Source organism: Morone saxatilis, unplaced genomic scaffold (genome assembly GCF_004916995.1).
Source record: "Morone saxatilis isolate NCDOM2014 unplaced genomic scaffold, NCSU_SB_2.0 Contig3, whole genome shotgun sequence".
NCBI lineage: Eukaryota > Metazoa > Chordata > Actinopteri > Moronidae > Morone > Morone saxatilis.
Window position 1 is genome coordinate 19,027,256 of NW_023339873.1, and position 20,230 is coordinate 19,047,485.

General features: G+C 39.9%; 1 protein-coding gene across 1 annotated transcript in view; it reads left to right on the top strand.

The window, feature by feature from the left end:
* The window catches only part of ralgapa1 (Ral GTPase activating protein catalytic subunit alpha 1), a gene marked incomplete in the record, with an annotated part of 55,530 nt that overhangs the window by 25,640 nt on the left and 9,660 nt on the right, over window positions 1-20,230 (top strand). The window contains 14 exon segments of the mRNA XM_035674017.1: window positions 644-754; window positions 1,092-1,160; window positions 1,253-1,390; window positions 1,544-1,727; window positions 2,681-2,799; window positions 2,962-3,081; window positions 4,398-5,061; window positions 5,289-5,404; window positions 6,239-6,363; window positions 8,699-8,770; window positions 9,116-9,239; window positions 9,602-9,757; window positions 12,251-12,409; window positions 13,460-13,587. Coding sequence (XP_035529910.1) covers window positions 644-754; window positions 1,092-1,160; window positions 1,253-1,390; window positions 1,544-1,727; window positions 2,681-2,799; window positions 2,962-3,081; window positions 4,398-5,061; window positions 5,289-5,404; window positions 6,239-6,363; window positions 8,699-8,770; window positions 9,116-9,239; window positions 9,602-9,757; window positions 12,251-12,409; window positions 13,460-13,587 — 2,285 coding nt within the window.

Sequence of the window (20,230 nt, forward strand, 5' to 3'; positions counted from 1 at the left end):
TCTCTCTCTCTCTCTCTCTACTACAATATTACAATTGAAAGTTTAAAACATAATGAAAAAGCTTTTTGAGCTTTTTGTGGGCACAGATTTGAAGCAATTGTACTTTTCTCTATACTGTGCATTATTACTTTATATGAGACATAGACTTGATAATCCAAAAAGTTTAATGTCTGATGATGTGGGTCAATTTAATTAAAATGTGCCTCATCTGCTGTTTATATTGTTGGATCATTGTTGCAGATATAAATGACATAAATTGAAAAATATCACAGATTTTCTGACATAATAACAGGTCATAATTATTTATAATAGGGATAACCTATTCCCTAGCATATATAATTTCCTCCATCTCCCCTCTTTAATTAAATTTATTTTTATTATTTAAAGAATATTAGTTTATAGTATGTTAATTAAAATATTAATGTACCCACAGAACCTAATACTCTTTATTAGTGATCAGCTGATATGGGTTTAATGGGCCAATATAATTCCATTATTCCATGCAAAAAAAAATGCAGATGTGTGTGCAGACCTTTTTTGTTTATTTGCCATGTGGGCACAGGCATCGATGCTGATTATTTCAAACTAATGCTAGTTAATTGGCACAATTAATCGTCTATCACTTGTGTGTTTCATCACCCAGTACCCCAATAAGAACGTAGCACTGGTGGCGTCTGATATCCTTCACCTCCTGATCAGTCATGTGGATCATCTTCAGAAATTCCCCCCCGACACTCCAAAGAAGATCGTAGAGGTGAGTCATAAATTACTGTACACTTCTGAAATGTTATTGGAATATGTCCAAACACTGGCTTTATTTATTATTCATCAAGTCACAATTAGCGTGTCCAAACATCCTCATGGATTAAATCGTATGATGTAAAGCGAAGGCCTCATTTAAATACACTGAATCCCTTTTAAAATTTCCATTCATACTGTTGTATTGTTTGTTGTTATATCTTTTAAAAAAAGAAATTAGAATTTAGATATTAGAATTTGGATAAAAAATTCTTTTATCTTTTTGTAGCTGTCATTTTTTTTTACTAATTGCTGCTTTAACATAGAAAACTTTTTTCTCTCATTTTTATTAGATTTTGATCGCAACCATCACATACTTGCTGCCTACTACGGAGTCCTCTCTGCATGAACTGGATAAGAGGGTAACACATACATACATAGATTTTTTTTTACTATATTACTCATTTAGCTTAGAAAGTAACCTTATACCTATTCATCCCTGTGTGTGTTGCAGCTGGTAGTGTCCCTCCTGTTGTGTCTGTTGGACTGGGTGATGGCTCTGCCTCCCAAGACTCTTCTTCAACCTGTTCAAACACGAAGCCCCCCAGACAAGGACCAGCCTACCAAGACTCTGCTCAGCTGTATTTATAAGGTCTGTGTTTGTGCAGCCCTTGACAAACTCACTCACTCTATTCACATGAATGTTTAGCAGGGATCACAGAAATCAGTGCAGTAAAGTTGAAAATGGGCTATAAATGAGTGGACTTCTGAAATAGTATCCCTTCTCCTTTAAAAATGTGTCTAGGTATTGCATGGTTGTGTATATGGAGCCCAGTCTTTCAACAGTCCCAAGTATTACCCGCTGCAGCTGTCAGACCTGCTGAGTCCAGACTACGACCCGTTCCTACCATTAGAGAGCCTCCGAGAACCAGAACCCCTGCACAGCCCGGACTCTGAACGCTCCAGCAAACTACAGCCTGTCACTGAAGGTAACACCAGAGGCACAACTGTTAAGCCCCTTATTATTGCCATCATTGGGTGTCTTTGCCGATTTACAACATGTAGAAACAAGCATGTGAACATGTATTTTGCTGTTCACATGGTTAGAAATATACAAGACCGCACCCAGTACATATCTATATATAGACTGTAACACCAACGCTCATTGTCACCAATGAGACAAAATGACCTAGAGTCGCCCAAACCACTGCCAATCACTAAAGATGAAAGAAGTTAGGTGTATGTGTATGTATGCGAGTGAACCTGTCTGCATCCGTGTGAGAGTGTGTATTGTCCCCTGCTGTGGTCCACCAGGACACAGTGTCTCATCTAATGACTGGAGCACCCTGATAGACCATGCCTCTCTTTCTCTTCTCTTTTTTGTATTTTCTTGTCTTAACTGTTTCACTTCCTTTCTTCTATTATTCTTTTTACATTATTCCTCTGCTAATATATTTTTGGTTTACTTCACACGGCTTCTATGTTCATTTCTTTTTTCTCTTTTTCCTTTTTTTCCTCTTCCTCCTGAGCTCTCCTGAGGTTTAGGGAGTCATTGAGAATGTCTGGTCAATACATATCTGTACTCTACACACAGCTCTGTCAATAAGGAGCTGTTGGAAAGCGTGTGTGTGCGTGTCACAGTGTGTGTGTAATGATGTTGATTAGCCAGGATCTGCTGGCAGCACAGTGTGTGATGGCATTGGCTTCTTCTCAGCATGGGGCAAACTATGTACAAGCTTGAATGTGTCTGTACCTGTATGAGTTTTTACTGTAATTACTAAAGTTTTGTTGTAAGTTGGAACCTAAATATCAAATCAAAGTAACAGTTACGCCTTTTAGTCCACTGAAGAATAAAAGTTAGAAACATACCTTTAATATCTGGTACCCTATATTTTTTTTCGTAGTAATATATGTCCGCTGTCTGTATTTTGCTTCTCTGCAGTTCGCAGCCGTATTCAGCAGGGCCTCGTTTCCATCGCAGCCAGAACAGTTATCACGCACTTGGTCAACCATCTAGGACATTATCCAATGTCTGGAGGGCCTGCTACTCTGTCTAGTCAGGTACTGTTACTGTGTGTGTCTGATGGTAATAATGGTACATGGATGATGTACTTGTTTTCTGCTAAAGGAAAAGGATGAAGGAAGAAGGATCTAAATGTTTCTCAATACTTCGATTTAAATTTTTGCGTTTTACTGAAGCAGCACTATGTCCATGTTTTCTAGGTGTGTGAAAACCAAGACAACCCGTTCTGTGAGAGTGCAGATCTCGGACCAGAGCTTTTCCATTCACCAAACCTACAGTTTCTGGTTCTGAACGGCTCCACGCTGCTCTCAGTGTATCAGGTAACCTCAGCTGAAAGAAAGTTGCTCTGACAAAAGTTGACCCTTTGTGTGTTTCTAAGCCAAAGCTGAAGTCGCACTACAGTTTATAATCACTGTTTGTCATAAATACTGACTGAGCTCAAACTTAAAAAGCAAGGACAGAAATGTCAATTGCTGAGCATGTTCGTTATTTACTTGCCCCAATGATGCAGCAGATACCCATCTACAGCTGGTACAGACTGTAAGAGCGAAGCTTCTGACAAACACATCTCATGAGTCCTGAAATATTCAGTTTAGTAGATAACAGATTCTATTGATTATTTTAAAAGCCCTCCATGGTTTGACATATTTTATTTATATATATATATATATATTTTAACCCCTTATTCTGCACCAAGCTCCAAAACTTTGGAATTGACTCCTCCCCAGTGCCAGATCAGCAGGTCTGTTGTCAGTTGCCATTTTCATAATTTACTAAACCAGTTAACTGTTTTTCTCTTTATACATTTGTATGCAAAAGTCTGGCCTCCCCTTGACAAATAACACATTTTAGAAACATGTAAACAAATCCTCTGGAGGGTTTGTAACATAAAATGCAATATTTGCAGAAAACATTCATGCATTGTTTCTTTTTATTTGATAAATTGAACAAAAATAAGAAACATTGTGGCATATGCAAAAGTTTGGGCAACCTACACTGTCAGTACATAGTAACTTTTGACAATTACTGACATGCCTCAGGCCTAATAAGCTGATAAACGTCTGATACCTTGTAAAAAGAATCCGAGACTGCAGAACTCTTGCACTTTTTTTTTTTTTTTTGTTAACTATGCATGTTTCCTACTAATATTGTGTTTTATGTTCCATACCCTAAAGAGAACAGGTTTTATTGGTGCTATAACAATAAAATGTAAAAAGTTGACTTACTTACTACGTACTACTAACATTATATATTAATAACTGTAAGGATGTTAACATTCATTTTTATCTTTTAACTGTAAGTCTAAGTGTGGCTCATATACATAATAAATAAATATATATATATATTTCCTATTAAGATCTATGTTGTAATATAAACTATTATTTTTTTTTTGTATTATGTTTTTATATTATATTTTATTTCCTTTAATTTTATTTGTATTTACATACATAATAAATAAATATATATATATATATATATATATATATATATATATATAAGATTGAATAAACTGTTTAAAAGAACGTTCAAGTTTAGCTTTAAGGCAAAATGAAGATGCTGCAACTCAGAATGATTTCCTTAATATGTGGTACATTTAGTGTATAACCATTGTCCCTCGTCTTCCTCTATTTCCCAGATCCGATCTGAGTCCGGTGTACCAGGAGGCGGAATGACAGCTGGTTTGTCCTCTGCTCCAGCTTGCGTTCGTGTCATCATCCGAGATGTGGCTGGGAAACACTCATGGGACTCTGCCGTTCTCTACGGGCCTCCACCATGTTCCCCAAGCAGCCCGACACACACATTTCTGTCACACACACAATCACCTCACAGTGCGAATCTTCATTTACGCACCCCACCAGGAGGTCCACCGAAAAAGATGGGAGTGAAGAGAGAAGACAGCGAAGAAGAGGCCCAGGAGGAGAGGGAGGCAGAGGAAGGAGGAAGAGGGATGGAGAGTGAAAGGCAAGGGTTTCAGGAAGAGGAGGAGGAGGAGGAGGAGGAGGAGGAAGGAGAGGAAAGAGAGGAAAGAGAAGTCAACGAGGCTGAGAAGGGAGATCAAAGAGGAGGTGAAAGAGACGTGGGAGAGGAGGAGCAGGAGGAGGAGAAGAACGAGCATAGGATGGATGGGATGGGTGATCGAGAGGAGTCGGGCTTAGAACAGCTTCTAGCTCCGCCATTGGCTAAACGTGTGTGTCGGGAGGCAGTGCCAGCATGGGACTCACTGACAGAGGGGGACGATGCACTGGATGAAATGCTGCAATACCTGGGATACTCGAGTCCAGAGTGTCTGCAGAGAGCAGGTACACAAACACACACTCTGTAATGATATCCTTTTTGGTTTCCTTTAGACAGTTTCAGTGAGCATTTTACATCCCTCAATCCTTTCTGTAAAAACATAGCATTAACTCAGAGGTGAACACTGACTAACAAAGTCTAGTTACACAATCTTTGTCCTTAAGTTATAAAGAGAACAAAACAGAGAAAAGATTGTTTACAGTTAACGTTGTCTCATGATTGGTTCCCTTAGGCATGCCGCTCAACATACCAGCCCCTCCTCCAGCGTGTGTTTCAGAAAAGCAGGAGAACGATGTGATCAATGCCATCCTGAAACAGAGCGCTGCTGAAAGAGAGTTCGTCCTTCATGTACGTAGTGTCCTTATCCATATGAATAGAATGAGTTTTATCTCTTTGAATCTTTTGAATATTTTGAATTGGTAGTGCCCATCATGTCCCGATGAAGTAGATACTCAAATACTGGTGGCTACAGACTAATACTGCCTCGCAATAATACAGGAAGTAAAAGACAAAGCTGTTTCAACCCTGCAGTCAAACTTACTTTAAGCAAAACGTGTTAATGTTGCAAAACATATAGTGGGGATTTGGTCTGTCAGTAAGGTTAAAACCTAGCTACATCAAAAATGTAATGGGCCAGTGTGCAAGATTTAGTGGCATCTAGCAGTGTAGTTGCAGATTACGCCCCCCTAACGTCAGGAGAAACTACGGTGGCTGGGAAACTCACAAAAGGCCTTATCAAGAGCCAGTGTTTGGTTTGTCCGTTCTGGGCTGCTAGATACTTCCAAACACACTGCACATTACACACTGCACCTTGAATCAACTTGGCACTATTGTTGTTTCTTGTGATAACCATGAATCATTCTGGCAAGTGCACAGATTTCTTAATGCACTAAATAATGGTTCTATAACTTTGATAGTGGCTTTGTTCATCAGTCAGTGCGACTTTTGTGAGTCGATGACAAAAAAATATTATCCAGACTAAGGTCTCATTGCTGTGATATTTTTGAAAATCAATGCTTTCTGGATGCCTCTCTACTCTGGTAGTAATCTGATATGATTTGTTCATATTGGCTTAAAAAAAAAAAAATTCTCAGCCACGCTGCTTTCTCTTTAATTTTCATGATATTTATTATTTTAATCCCTCACATTTTTTGCATGAAACTGAAATGTTGGATGTTTCAGAGAGGCGAGGAGTTGAACATGAGGGCAGTGCAGCAGACTGAACCAGAGACTCAGACACCACAGTCTGCCTTCTACTACTGCAGACTACTGATCAACATACTGGGACTCAACTCCTGGGAAAAGAGGTGAGACCAGACACAGACATAAATATTCTAGAAAGAGATTCTAATCTTTTAAAAACAAACAATAACATTCATATATCAATAATAACATATATAACACTGACAGTCATTTTGATTATGATTGGTCTTTTGTATCTTTCTCTCTTTGTTGTGTCAAACTATAGTGTTTATTCAGATATTTCTTCTTTATTGACATTCTTAACTTGGCATTTTTTATTGTTTAGTTTAGTTTTATGAAGAAAAGAATCAGCATATTGCTGCTGATGCAGATTTATAAGCATATTGCTTATAAATCTGTAGGAAAAACCATGATTAAAGAATTAAGGACTCCGAAGGAGGAATGAGAGTTTTCTGTTTTTGTGTGGGAGGTCTTTTTTTTAAATTATTTTTTGTCTCCCCTAGAACAAACCAAATGCCTCTTGAATGCAAATGAGACAAACATTTCAAATTCAAAGAAGTATTTTGTGCTAATTAGACACCCACGTTTTCCCATTCACATGGTGTAGCATTTCATCTTCTCAGTGACTCTGGGCTAAAATACACAATGTCAAGGTATCACTTTAAATGTGTCTGGCCAGCTAATGGACACTCATCGCTCTTTATACTTTATCCTGGGAATTACACCGTCTGCATTCAGCCTGCACAATAGACTTCTTAACACACTGCGTGCACATGTCTGTGTGCTCGTTTGTGTGTAAGAGAGTGTGATAATGAGTATATAGTACTCTATTGATCAAACTCAACCCATTTGGAGTTAGAATAAAGGGCAGTAGTTGAAGAAGAGAATGGTGGGGAGAGAAGTGGCAAAACAGGATGAATAACACATATGAAGATGGAGAGTGAGAATAAAAAAAAAACTGGACTAAAAAAAGAAATGGAGCCAAAATCCCCAAATCAGAAGGTAGAGCTAAAGAAATTGGGATTGTTGGAGAAGAGGATAGACAGATGAGAAAGAAAGACAAAAAAAGATTGCTCTAATCATCTGTTATTGTCCCCTTACGTCTCTCCAGGTATTCATATGGGACATTACACATACTAAGATACTGACAGTCAACCGTGCGTGTGTGTGTGTGTGTGTGTGTGTGTCCGTCCCCTTTTATGCTTTTCCCTATAATCCAGAGTGTAAATGGAGTCTTTGAGAGCAGAGAATGAGGCCATTACCAAGTATCAGTTTAATAAAGCGCAAATTGCTGTCTCTCTCTCCCTCTTTATCTCCCGCTCTTTCACTCTTTTTTTTTTTCTCTCTCTCTCTCTGAGTGAAAAGAATGACGTGTCATTATCAGTCCACTCCAAGCCTCACTGCTCAAGTCTTGGTTTTGTATCAGCGGTGTAGAGATTGGTGGCTGGTCGCTGGGACATTTTGAATGGTCCATAGACTTGTTAGTTGGTATAAAGGGCTTTTGTTTTTACTAATAAATAGGGTTTTGCCCTTTTCTATTTGGAACCTGAAAGCTGTGATGACACTAGCTGTGGTCATCATGAGATAGTTGCTCATTTACAGGTTTTTCACAGTAATAATGATATGCAGTAATATATATATTTTTCTGGCTAGAGCTGAGGCAACAGAAGTGCTTGTCGGGTGGTCGAACGAAAAAACGCAGTAGTTCCTTCATCTTCTTTATCAGTCTTGTGATCTCTAAAACCTCCATATTCTTCCTTTTGAAATGTTTTTCCATCTCTTTCAAATGTCGAAATGACATCTGACAAATGGTGGACTTGGCAAAGTTGATTTCTATATTTTTAACCAGGTGTCAGAGAATCTAGATGGCCTTATTTTAAGGAGCTTACCAGTCAGTTACATTTATTATCAAAAAGCCAAATATATGTTTGGAAGGTCACGGAAACAGCTCTTGGATTTCAGTTTTCTTGTTCAAAGAATGTTGATGATGCCGACCTGGTGACAATTTTCAATGCAACATTACTAAAAGTTTATTGGTGACTGTGAGGGGGCAGATTTTACATTTATCATGCTGGAGGTTTCGAAATTGGAAAAGGAACAAAGAAACTTCTTCAAAAACCTCATGTTTTACTGACATACAAGCTATTTGGTGAATCATTCTTCTGTTGATGGAAGTTATGTTCCACACACAGTCTATGTGAAATCTGCTGATGTTTTGAGAGTTTACTAACAAAGCTACTTTTAAATTTATCTCTATAAAGCATATATCTTAAAACCTTAAACTTCACCTCTTTTTATGCGTCTATTAGTAAAGGTTTGGCTGTCTTGTTTTCTTTTTCTGAAGCTTTTTTGGTCTTTTTCACCAGAGGTCCTGCCGGCTCTACTTCATGTATTTTATAACAATGATTCCTAACCTGTGCATGTGTCTGTGTCTTACAGAAGTAACTTTCATTTGTTGAGGAAGAATGAGAAGTTATTGAGAGAGCTGAAGAACCTGGACTCACGGCAGTGGTGAGAAAATATTTGAACTGTTAAGCACCTCATGTCATTAACTGCACTGAATAGGATTCAAGGTTCTGAGATTCAGTAAGTTATTCTGTGCCCCATTTCATCCCTTTGCTCTTGACCCTTACCTGATCCCAATCTGGTTGTGAGTGATAATTGATAACATCCTGGTGTCCTGATTCAAAACCCACAAACATCATATAATGGTTTGAGGGAAACTCTGAAACAGACTGAAGGGTTTAGGAGGAAGGACTTGGATAAAACCTTGGGAAAGTAATAAACTTGTAGAAATTTCTAAAATAACAATTTATTTTTACTTGGTCATTATTGGTTTCCTTCATTCTCCTCTAGTCGTGAGACTCATAAAATAGCAGTATTTTATGTGGCTGAGGGCCAAGAGGACAAACACTCCATACTAACCAACACAGCGGGCAGCCAAGCTTATGAAGACTTTGTCTCTGGACTGGGATGGGAGGTAAGAACTAATTGATTTAAGTAATCTTAAATGTGACATTGTCTTCTTTAAAAATTCAAATTGCATGTTGCATACAATTTACTCCATCTGATCTGATCTGCAACTAATATTTGATTCATTATCATATCATTGGTGATTTAACTGTTAAAAGATAAGAAAAGTGACTTAATGGTGTCAGCAGCACAAAATGTTCCTAGAAACAATTTTCCTGATGTTTTTTCTTTTAATATGTCAACATTTGATTATGATGTGCTGGTAAAAGAGTTAAAACTGCAACTTGTTTTTTTTAAATTGTAGGCTTCAAGGCAGTAAAAGACTAGAAAGGGTGCATGTCATCATATGTGCCTGCGTTTGTCCCATAGGTGGACCTTACTACTCACTGTGGCTTCATGGGAGGTCTCCAGAGGAATCGCAGTACGGGCCAAACTACACCTTACTACGCCACCTCCACTACTGAGGTCATCTACCACGTCTCAACCCGCATGCCCCATGACCAGGACCACAACCTCACCAAGAAGGTAACACACACCTATCTGACTGGTCACTTGTCATCTGGGTTTTTTTCTTTACTCTCTTCTGTCCAGCTAATGGAAGGGCACCTAATTGCGTATTTGTTGCTGGGGGAATTTGAACAACTCCCACAAAAAGTGACATTTCAGAATTTTCAGATTTGCTTGGAAACATACCTTCTACCTGTCAAAAATTCTGCATCTGTCTGTCCCATTATCTACTGTATTCTACTCTGAAACTGCAGTCGAGTATGCGGTGAGAGTAAGTAATTAGTGATAATAAGCATACTTATTGTTTTCCTAATTTCACTCCTTTTATTTAATGAGGGGAGATGTGCAGTGAGAGGAGAGGAGGAGGAGGAAACATCCTCTGTACTCTTCTCCATTCCCTTTTGATTCCTCCTTCCTCTCTTCCTTCCGAATCTCTTTCTTTGCCCGGAATGACACTGCAAATGTGCAAAGGTCGCTGCAAACACACACACGCGCACACACACACACACACACACACACACACACACAGCGTCTCCAATGATTCTTAGTAGTAATCATGTCTGTGTTTGTGTGTCGTGTGGGCCTGTATCAGTGTCTAGGCAGGCAGGTTTATTGTGTGTCTGTTTGTGTGTGTATGTGTGTGCGTGTGTGTGTGTGTGCACACCTGTCAACCCCCAGGCACTGGGTGCTCTGCACATGGCCATAATGTCCCTTTAATCAGATCATACTTCCTGCTTCTCGGCCTATCACGTCGCTGCAGGCTCCTGATTGGATTATCAGCGCCTGGTCCGACACCATCCGTCTCCCTGATCAGCTGATGGCCCCATCAAACACGCATACTCGCATACACACACACGCACACACACTATAAACCTGTTTAACTTGACACAAACACACATCCACTAAGGGCTTTATTCACATCAGTCTGCACAAATAACCACACAACTATAAATTTGTGTTAATGTTGGACACAGAAGCACACACACACACACACACACGCAGGTTTACAAACGCATACACTCACAGTTTGACAAATGTGTCCACAAAGAGAGGTTAAACTGACAGACATACACATGTCCATACTGGCAGGCATTTATCATCCATCCTTCTGCCCCCCACACACACACACACACACACACACACACACACACACTTTAGCCCATTGCAGGGCATTTGTCCAGTTTCCACTCTTTGCTGTGTGCTCTGCTCTCTCTCATACCAAATCTGCTTGAAACATGAAACATGATTAAAAGGATTAAAGCTGCATTACACCAACTGATTGTGGCATCAGAGATGACATCACTCTGATCGTTTTAAAATATTGATAAGGCTCAGAGAAGCACATCAGACAGCAAGACTCCTCTTTGCCTTATTATACTGTGCCACCTAATTGTTCTGACACCCAAAAATACAGCTCAAAGGTCATAATTCAAACTCTCCAAATGCGATAATGGCAGAGCCGTGAGTTGTGCATCTTACTGACACTTTGAATTGCAAGCGCCGCCAGAGGAAAGGTAGGAAGCGCCTCTAAAAGATTTATTTTAATTAGAACTTGATAAATACATTTTTATTCCTCATGTGTTTTCCAAACTCTACCTAATATATCAGTAGTCAAGAAAATATCAGGCTAATTAAACCTATAACTCAAATTTTAAATTCAAGTAGTCATTATGGCAAGTGGGTGAAGTCAATTTCCAAACATGATGAAGGTAAATCATGCAGTCCCACAGGCCTCTATATTAATTAATTCATCCTCAGGCTTATATGAGAATTGAGTGAGATGTAACAAACAAAATTACAGTACATTTCATTAAACTGATACACTGTGTGATGAAATGTTGGACATCTTTTTGGGTCAACAAATCCCTTCCGTTTATGCAGACAAGTTATACTTCTTCAAAAAATCAGAGGACAAAATGCACGACTGATTCCAGTTCAAACACACATTTAGAAGGAAATATCTGTAATGTGTTTGTCTCAGGGCCAAGGCCAAGAGCGGCAGACATCTGAAGGTGTGTGACACACCACACAAGTAGAGAGACGTCTGTGTGGGGTTGTTTGTGTGTGTTTTGGCAGACATCAAGGTAATGACAGAGCTGTCAGCAGCTCTCACTGTAGCCCACCAAGTGAATATGAATCACACACACACATAGAGACACAGAATCACACTACATCAGACTTGATCCCATCTGTCTTTCAGCCCATACTCCATCTTTCCGGAGCTTCACTCCGTCTTCGTGTCCACTCTCCATCTTCACACACTCACTTCATCACCCCCAGGGCCACCTATAGCACATTCACACACAAAATCAAAAGCCTTGGGTTTATGATGGATACAGGCCATCTACCGTCTGTGTGTGTGTGTGGTTGGCTGTGGTTGGCATTGACTTAGTTTGTGTTGTTTATGCTACAAGAAAGAAAAATGTGAGATGTTTATTCTGTTTTGATTCTAGGATTCATTTCTCTTTTCTGTTCCTTCCTCTTCCCACTTGTCTCCCCCTCCCCCTCCAGCTTAGACACCTGGGTAATGACGAGGTCCACATTGTTTGGTCGGAACATTCCAGAGACTACCGTCGAGGGATCATCCCCACTGAGTTTGGAGACGTGCTAATCGTCATCTACCCCATGAAGAACCACATGTACTCCATCCATATACTCAAAAAACCAGAGGTACAAACAATCTTCAGAATTTTCATATTGGACTCAAACTGCCAGTTGTCAATATGTTGTGCAGTTATTAAGTATCTCTGCATTTCATTGTTTCCTCGGAATCCTTTAAACTCATCGTTAACACCAAGGATGATAATCAAATCCCCCTCTGGGCTAATCAGTAATAATTGTACATATCACCTGTTGTCGAAGTGTAATTGTAGTGTGAATCATTGGCCAATCAGTGTAATTTAGCCACAACTCTATTGGTGGCAATACTGGAACTATTGGATTGCTATTTATAGATATAAATATAAATATAGAGAGACCAATCAGTCATCCAAATTAAACAGTTTAAAGTGACATAGTGGAGGGAATTATGTCATAATGATTGAATCCTTATATTCTATGGATATTAAATGGGAATAAAATGGTACGTGTACAGTGTTTTGCTACCAGACTATACAGATATGCATCCAAATTGACCAACAATCCTAGAGAGAGTCTTGCCCTGAGTCTTGCAGCTCTGGCTAATGTATCAGTCTAAAACACACAGACGTTAATACCACAGCACTGATAGCATAATTCTATTTCAAACAAGACCTAACACAATAAAATGCTGCTTTTTCTGTATGACATAGATACCACAGCACTAATAACATAACCTTATTCTGTGTCATTCATTCTACAAGCAAAAATATTGAATTATCATGAATCCAAAAACAAGTTAGATAAGATATTCTCTGTGTTGTCGTCCTGAAAGCACTGTATTCAGTCACAGAGTGCATGGCTCAGAGACCTGGTCTCCAAATAAATTCAATAAAAAGCCTGACATTATTCTCTTTGGTGGATTCCACAAGCAAAGTATGGAATTAAATCAGAAAGCCATAGCCTGAATCTGATAGTACATGGTTATGAAGAAACTGTCATGTCAGTCATTACATTGAGAGATGTATGTCTTCCGTAGGCTTCTATAGACAGTAAGTTAATTATTAACTATAAAAAGAAAAAAATAGTCATTCCTTTTTCCTGCTTTAAAGCCCGTTTCACTGCTCGTCTTTGTGTCTGTAGGTGCCATTCTTTGGTCCGCTGTTTGACGGTGCTTTAGTGGACATGAAGATTTTGCCCACCATGGTGAGAGCCACAGCTATCAACGCCAGTCGAGCTCTCAAGTCCCTCATTCCCCTATACCAAAACTTGTATCCTTTGAAAACCCTACTCTAAATATGCATAAACAGGATTAGAAGCCAAAGGTAGGTCACAGAAGACATTGTTTTGTTCATTGCTTTTGTGTCTAACTGGCTACCATGGTCAGCTCTTTAAAAGTTAGTTGTTTGCAGGCTCTCTTGAGCTACTTGAACTTGCTGGAATATAGTATCTGTAGCATTGTGTCGACTGTTGAAATCCTTACACATGTATGTGTGAGCAAGTATGCTGGTTATCACTCAGCTCAAGTGTTAAGAATAGCAAATCAATGTCCAGTGGTGTTCGGCTTTCAGAATATAAGTGCTCGTGTGATAGAGCTGTATTTAGTCGGCTCAGAAGTGCCATATATCAAGTGTGTGAGTTTGTCGTGCACGGCCGAGCAGACAAAGTTGTGATACACAGTTGGCGTGTGTACGTGTCTGCGCGCATCTGTGTGTGCAGGAGAGAAAGAGAAACAGACAGACAGGTGTGCATACAGTTTGTCTGCTTGATCCGATGCGATGGTAGTTTGGTTGGAAGAAGCCCAGCGGTCAATACTTATCGATGACTCTCCTCTCGAACGCTGTTTCTAAACGAGGGGCTTCGCTCTCTGGTCTTGCACACAGACACACACACTCAAATACAGACATGTGTCCACACTCATACACACACTAACAAACAGGGACAGAGGATGACACTCACATGGACACAAGCCCCTCAGAGGAACAGCAGTCTACACACACACACACCATTGTGAGGTGACAGTGTCCCCTGTTGAGGCAAGCTGAGCTACTGACTGATCATTGGAATTTCTTCTAAACAGCACTTAAAGCAATTTGATCCCCTAATGATACTGCCTTCCTGTCTCCCTGCTTGTCTGTCTGTCTGTTGTTTTCGTCTTTCCCTTCATTTCCCTCGTATCCAAATAAGTTCCATTTAATTGCATTGCAAGGTTTAGGATTGTGACTGCGATTGTTGATCGTATGAATTCTGGGTGAGTGCCAGAAGCAGTGCTTTAGGAAGGATACAGTAGAGTCTTCTGGAGCATTTGGAGATCAGGTTATTATACCAGCAAAGTCATCTGTAACCTGGGATCACGTATGGCATACTCAGAAGCATAAAACCCTTTTGTACATCTTCTCACCGAGCTTCTGCATACTCTAAATGAAAGATTGATATTCTCTGCCTCAGAGTATATATAGAGAGAATATTCTCTGTTTCATTATGAAACTATTATATAGCATAGCACTACTATCACTGAAGCACTTTATTGGTGAATGGATTTAAGGTGCCCTGTGGGGTGTTTTTGTAAACAAACAGAAGTTATGTTGACATTCAGTGTGTGTGGTTTTTGTGTGTGGGTTGTATTTTATACTGCTACCAAAATCATAAAAATATAGCTCCAAAACACTCTTAGTGGTCAGAAATTCCACAGGATACCCTTTTCTGTCTTTTTCTGTTGTTCTTAGATTACATTGATAATATTTTTGTTTCTTTTCTTAAAGAAAAGCCATTTTATCCTGTTATTCCCTGTGTATCTTATCTTAATTCTCCACCTGCTATCCTGCCTCCTTCCTCTGGTCTTTTTCTTTGTCCTTGTCTATTTTGTCCCTCATCCCTTTCTCCCATCCCTCCTTCACTGTGCTCTATCTCACTTTACTCTCCACTTGCTTCTTGTCCTTCATCTCTATGTTCTCTTTCTTCCCCTTTGTCCAACCTTTCCTCTCCAATTTTTCTCCCAACCTTTGTCTTTCTTCCCTTTCCCCTCTCTCCTCTTTTCAGAGAGATAATGTGAGTGTTAGAGGTGATGCTAGTCAAGGAGGGAGCAGGAGGGCGGGGGGAGGTGGAGTTTGAAGAAGCCATTTTGCTCTGCCATGTCCACCCAGTGAGACAGAGACTTTAGAGATTGTTAGGACCAGTGTGGGACGGTAGCTCGTAGCTAACACCCCCCGACCCCATTGTGTTTTTGTGTGTGTGCGTGCTTTTTGTGTGACTCCAGCAATCCTGTGCGAGTGTGCAGACATGTAGACATCCTTGCAATTGTGGGGGCTTTTTGCCTACATTTTGTGAGGCTGTGTGTATATCCATATACGTACTGTGTGTGTGTGTGATGATGTGCACTTGTCTGATGACACACATGTGTGGCGCATGCTCGTTTTGAGGTGTTTGTGTGTGTCTGCGAGTGTCCTGGTGTGTATTGATTGGTGGTAGCAGCAGGTCGATGTCTCTGACAGGCTGAATTACAGTAATCAGTCATTATTGACTCCCCATCTCTCTGCTACACACACCTCTGCTCTCTCCTCTCCCCTTCTGTCTCTCCGTTTCTCCCTCCCTACTATCCCCTCTACTCCACTCACTCCTCCTTTCTTTCTTTTTCTCTCTCTCTTCTATTTCTCTAGTTCAGCATGTATGTCTAAACATCCATCTAGGTCTTGTTTGAGCATCATTTCTCTATCTCCCTCTCTAATTCTGTCTCTGTATTATCTCTCTCGTCTCTCTTAACTCCCTTATCTCATTGCATTTGTTTCTCCTCTTATCTCTGTTATATGTTCTTCTTTTTCAGATTTCTTTACTTTTCAGTCTTCTTTCAGCTTTATTTTAACTCTCCCATCTTTTCTGCTCATTCTCATTGTCCTCTGAAACCCTGAAAAATGTTTTAGCTTATAAGAGTAAATTAATGTTTAGGACAACAGATGATATGGGTGTAAGAAAATATTAATAATACACTTAGTATGGCAATATTATGGTTTTTTGATACTTTGTAATTAATAATTTACATACAAAGATTCATAGGAGTGGTCCATTTTGTGTGTAATCTATGTACAGGCATTTGACACTTCGACTCAAATGCTCAGATTTCACAAAAAGTAGTATAATATTGGACTGTGATAAATGCAAAAGCAGATCCCATTGTTCTGATTGTTTAAAATTGTACTTTTTAAATGCATACGGTGGTGTCTTCTTTATGATATGACGTTTTTTTTTAATTTAGATTAAAAAATTGCAATATATTTCATCGTAACCCTTGTATCGTGATACGTACCGTATTGCCAGGTTCTTGCCAATACACAACCCTACATGGTCAGATAGTACAATACAATGCACTACAATTTCAGTAAAACATGAAATGTCAGAGTGCTTTGTAAGCTGTATTGCATCTGAAGCTAAAATTGTCAAGTTTGTTATCTGGCGCCATAACTACTGAATTTAAAAAAACATCAAAGCAAGACATGAAGTACAGGAGCAGTAGCTGAGGTACAGCCTTATAGATAAATATAATGCATAGCTTTTACTTTTTTGTTTTCAAATAGGACCAGCGATTCCTGGACATTAGCGCACACGCTGCACTTGAGGGTTAGATGCCCTTGTGTGCCCCTGAAGTGCCTCATCAAGCTCTGTGTCATCGGTTTTTCAGTGCTGCATTGTAACATCAAGTATCCTCACAGAGGGGCTGACACAGAAGCAAATGAAGGAAGAAAGATGGAAAGAAGGCTGGCAGGGCTAAGTGTGTTAGTGGTTAACTGGCATTTTTCTCTCCTTTCTTTTTCTGTCTCTCTCTCTCTCTCTGTCTGTCTTCCCTCCCTCCCTCTCTTTCAGTCCCCTGGCCCTCAGGGCGGTCCATCTGCCTTCTCTCTCTCTCTGATCTTTCATTCACCATGACTAGAGCCATCCAACAGCACACACACACATACACAAACAGTGCCAGGCTGTTGGGGCAGCTGTGTGTAAGCACAGCTCTATCTCACATATCAGCTCATTGCAGCAAGAAATGCAATCCAAGACTCCCCAACACACACACACACACACACACACACACACATCTCATAGCCCTCACCATTTTCACGTCACAATGAAATGCAACACACACTGAGCTTTAAAACTTCTCTACCCTCTGATGACTCGTACGCACAACGGCAAATCTTTGGTCAATGTAGAGAAAGATGGATTCCTCCTGTAGCCCACCACAGTGAGATCAATCCCTCTGAACTTATAGATTAGACCAGAGGAAAGTAAGGAGCAGACTGCTGAGTGATATATTGGTGTCACTAATCCCTAAGCGTCAGCTCCTGAAGCTATTGCTGCGTACAGATCATATCAGGGAAATGGAGAATTCCGATTTTATACCTCAAAAAGTGGAAAAGAGTAGCTCCTAAAGGGAAATTTGAAACACTCATCCCCGATTTATCCAGTAGGACAAGAAAAACTAATGTGATGCCAACTTAAAAATACGAATCAAAATACAAAATTTCAGCTGAATCTTGAACGTGACCATTCTTTCAGTGCATGTTTAAGGAATAAGACTTATTACTAAGGCACGTTTTACTCCACTTTGAGTAAGGGTTGCTAAAAACTCGGCCTGTTATAGGAAAATGCTATAGATTTGTGAGCCATTTTCATAGCTGCAACAGAAAGGAAAAGTATCAAGAATTGGTCGTTGTAGTCTTTTGATAGAATTTGATAACAATTGGAAAAGTATTGAATAGCGTCATCCTTATCCTTCGAAGCAGAGATGACAACATAATAGGCTAATTATAGAAAGTTAATGACTTCATTAAATAAGCATCAGGCAAAAAAAAAAATTAAATTGGACCACGACAATTACAACCCAACTGGGGAGCAATAATAAATAAAATCATTTGATTGAAATTGGTCCTTTCAAACATTATACCAAAATACAAATAGTCTGCTTGGCATGTGTCTCTGCCAAAGAAGTATAATGTCCGCATTAAAATCCTAAAAAAAAAACATCTACTCCTTCTACCTCATTAAAAGAATCTCTGAATATGCAAATTTTGTTCATTTCTCAAGTTTTGTTGCTGGACACAAGATGTCTCCTACTTCACTGTAAGGTCCATTCTCAGTGGATGTGCACTGGTGCCTTCACGTTTCTACATCACACTGTACAAGTCACATACTGGACCAGGACCGACTTCCAAACTATTTGTGATGACACAATTCATGCTGGTAGGCCCCACTCTTAAAAATCAGATTTTGAGTGAGTTTAGAGAAACTTTCCACTTTCAGCAGATGAATGTGAAAACATCCTTCTAGGAACAAGATTTTTGATTGGAGGGGACTTAAAAATGTAGATGTTGATTTAGAAACCATGCATCCATGTTTGAATCAGCCTGCAGTCTTCTTCCCCTCATTCTGCTGGCACATAGCTATGTTTTTGCACATTTTAAGGAAATTGAAAGATTTTATTTTATATAGATGTATTGGGGAAGATGGCTGATGTTGTGATGTTGTTTTGTCTACAGCCATCCCTTCCTGTTCTGTACACACTGTCTAGCCAAGCAACCCATGAAGCTGTCCACCTCCTCTGCAGGATGCTGGTGTTTGATCCGGTGAGTCATTCCGTTATACATAGTTTTGCATTATGCTTTGTTATGAGTAGAACCCATTCAATGAGTGACTGAAGTAGATTTAATCAAAGGTACTGTACAACACAGTGTGCACAGTGTGCTTGTCATGACAACGATCTGTTTGAAGAAAGCAGCTAAGTAAAACAGAAGAGACTGGCTTATTTTAGTTCAAACTAAAATGTACTATTTGAGCCTTGTTAGCAAAGGAACAGCCCCATTAACATTACAGGGGGAGGTGGGGAATGAAATCTCCACTGTGCTCCTCTAATTTATCTAATCGTTACAGACAGCATTTGAACCCATTTTTGTGTGTAAATAGCGGCTTCTGAGTGGTCCGGAAAGACTAAGAAGGCCTATACAAGTACAGGATCCATTTACCACCATTTACCATTTAGCGCAGCACCTGATGAAGTTGCAGGACAGGGTCTCTAATGGACATGGACACTGAGCCAGGACAAAGACAAAAAAAGAAAAGCTCCCACCAAGGGGAGCGCTGGACCCACTGTTTGAACAGGAAATGTTTTCCTGTTGTGTGTTAGCATAAAGGGACCGCGCAAACAATCATTTTGTTGTTAGCACAATACAAGCCGTTGTTTGTATAAGATGAGGGGGAAATACATTTCCCTGATACTTGAAAATAGCAGCGCTAGATTGTATGAACATTGTCAGAAGCTTGATACTGGCTTCCTTTTGCTTAGCCAATGCATATGGCCCTCCAGTCCACTGTTAGCAAAAGAATGCAGGTATGGAAGGTGACCGCCCCAGGGCTGCTTTGGAAAAATCCAGAAGATTGGCCCAATGTCCTCCTCCCATCTTAGCTGCTACTCCCCTACATCCGTCTTCTCTTATAGCTGGCCCGTCTGTTAAAGAAAACAAAACCCATTGCCTATAAGTACAAATAATAATCATCAAATGTTATCGGCAATGGAAGTGGTGTCTGTTAAACCCGTGTCCAAAGAAGCCTGGAAACTTTAATGAGGCAGAATGTGTTGGTTTTGTAGGTACAGCCAGGAAGTTAGCAAAAGAAACAGATGAAAATTTTGCCTGTATTTTATTTCCTCTTTATATGCTATTCTGAGCATACTGTTGTTTTGAGTCCCCTGCCAGTTCCTAAGAGGATTTCAGCAAAGGATGCCCTGGCTCACCGCATACCCTGGACGAAGGCCGTCTGCGCTAACCGATCTACGTGCATGTGCAAATGCTGCCTACATGCCAGCGTCCTCTGGTCCGTGGTTTACGCACCAATGTGAACGTTTGAGGGCCCTGGTTCCTAGCTAATCCCCAAATTCGA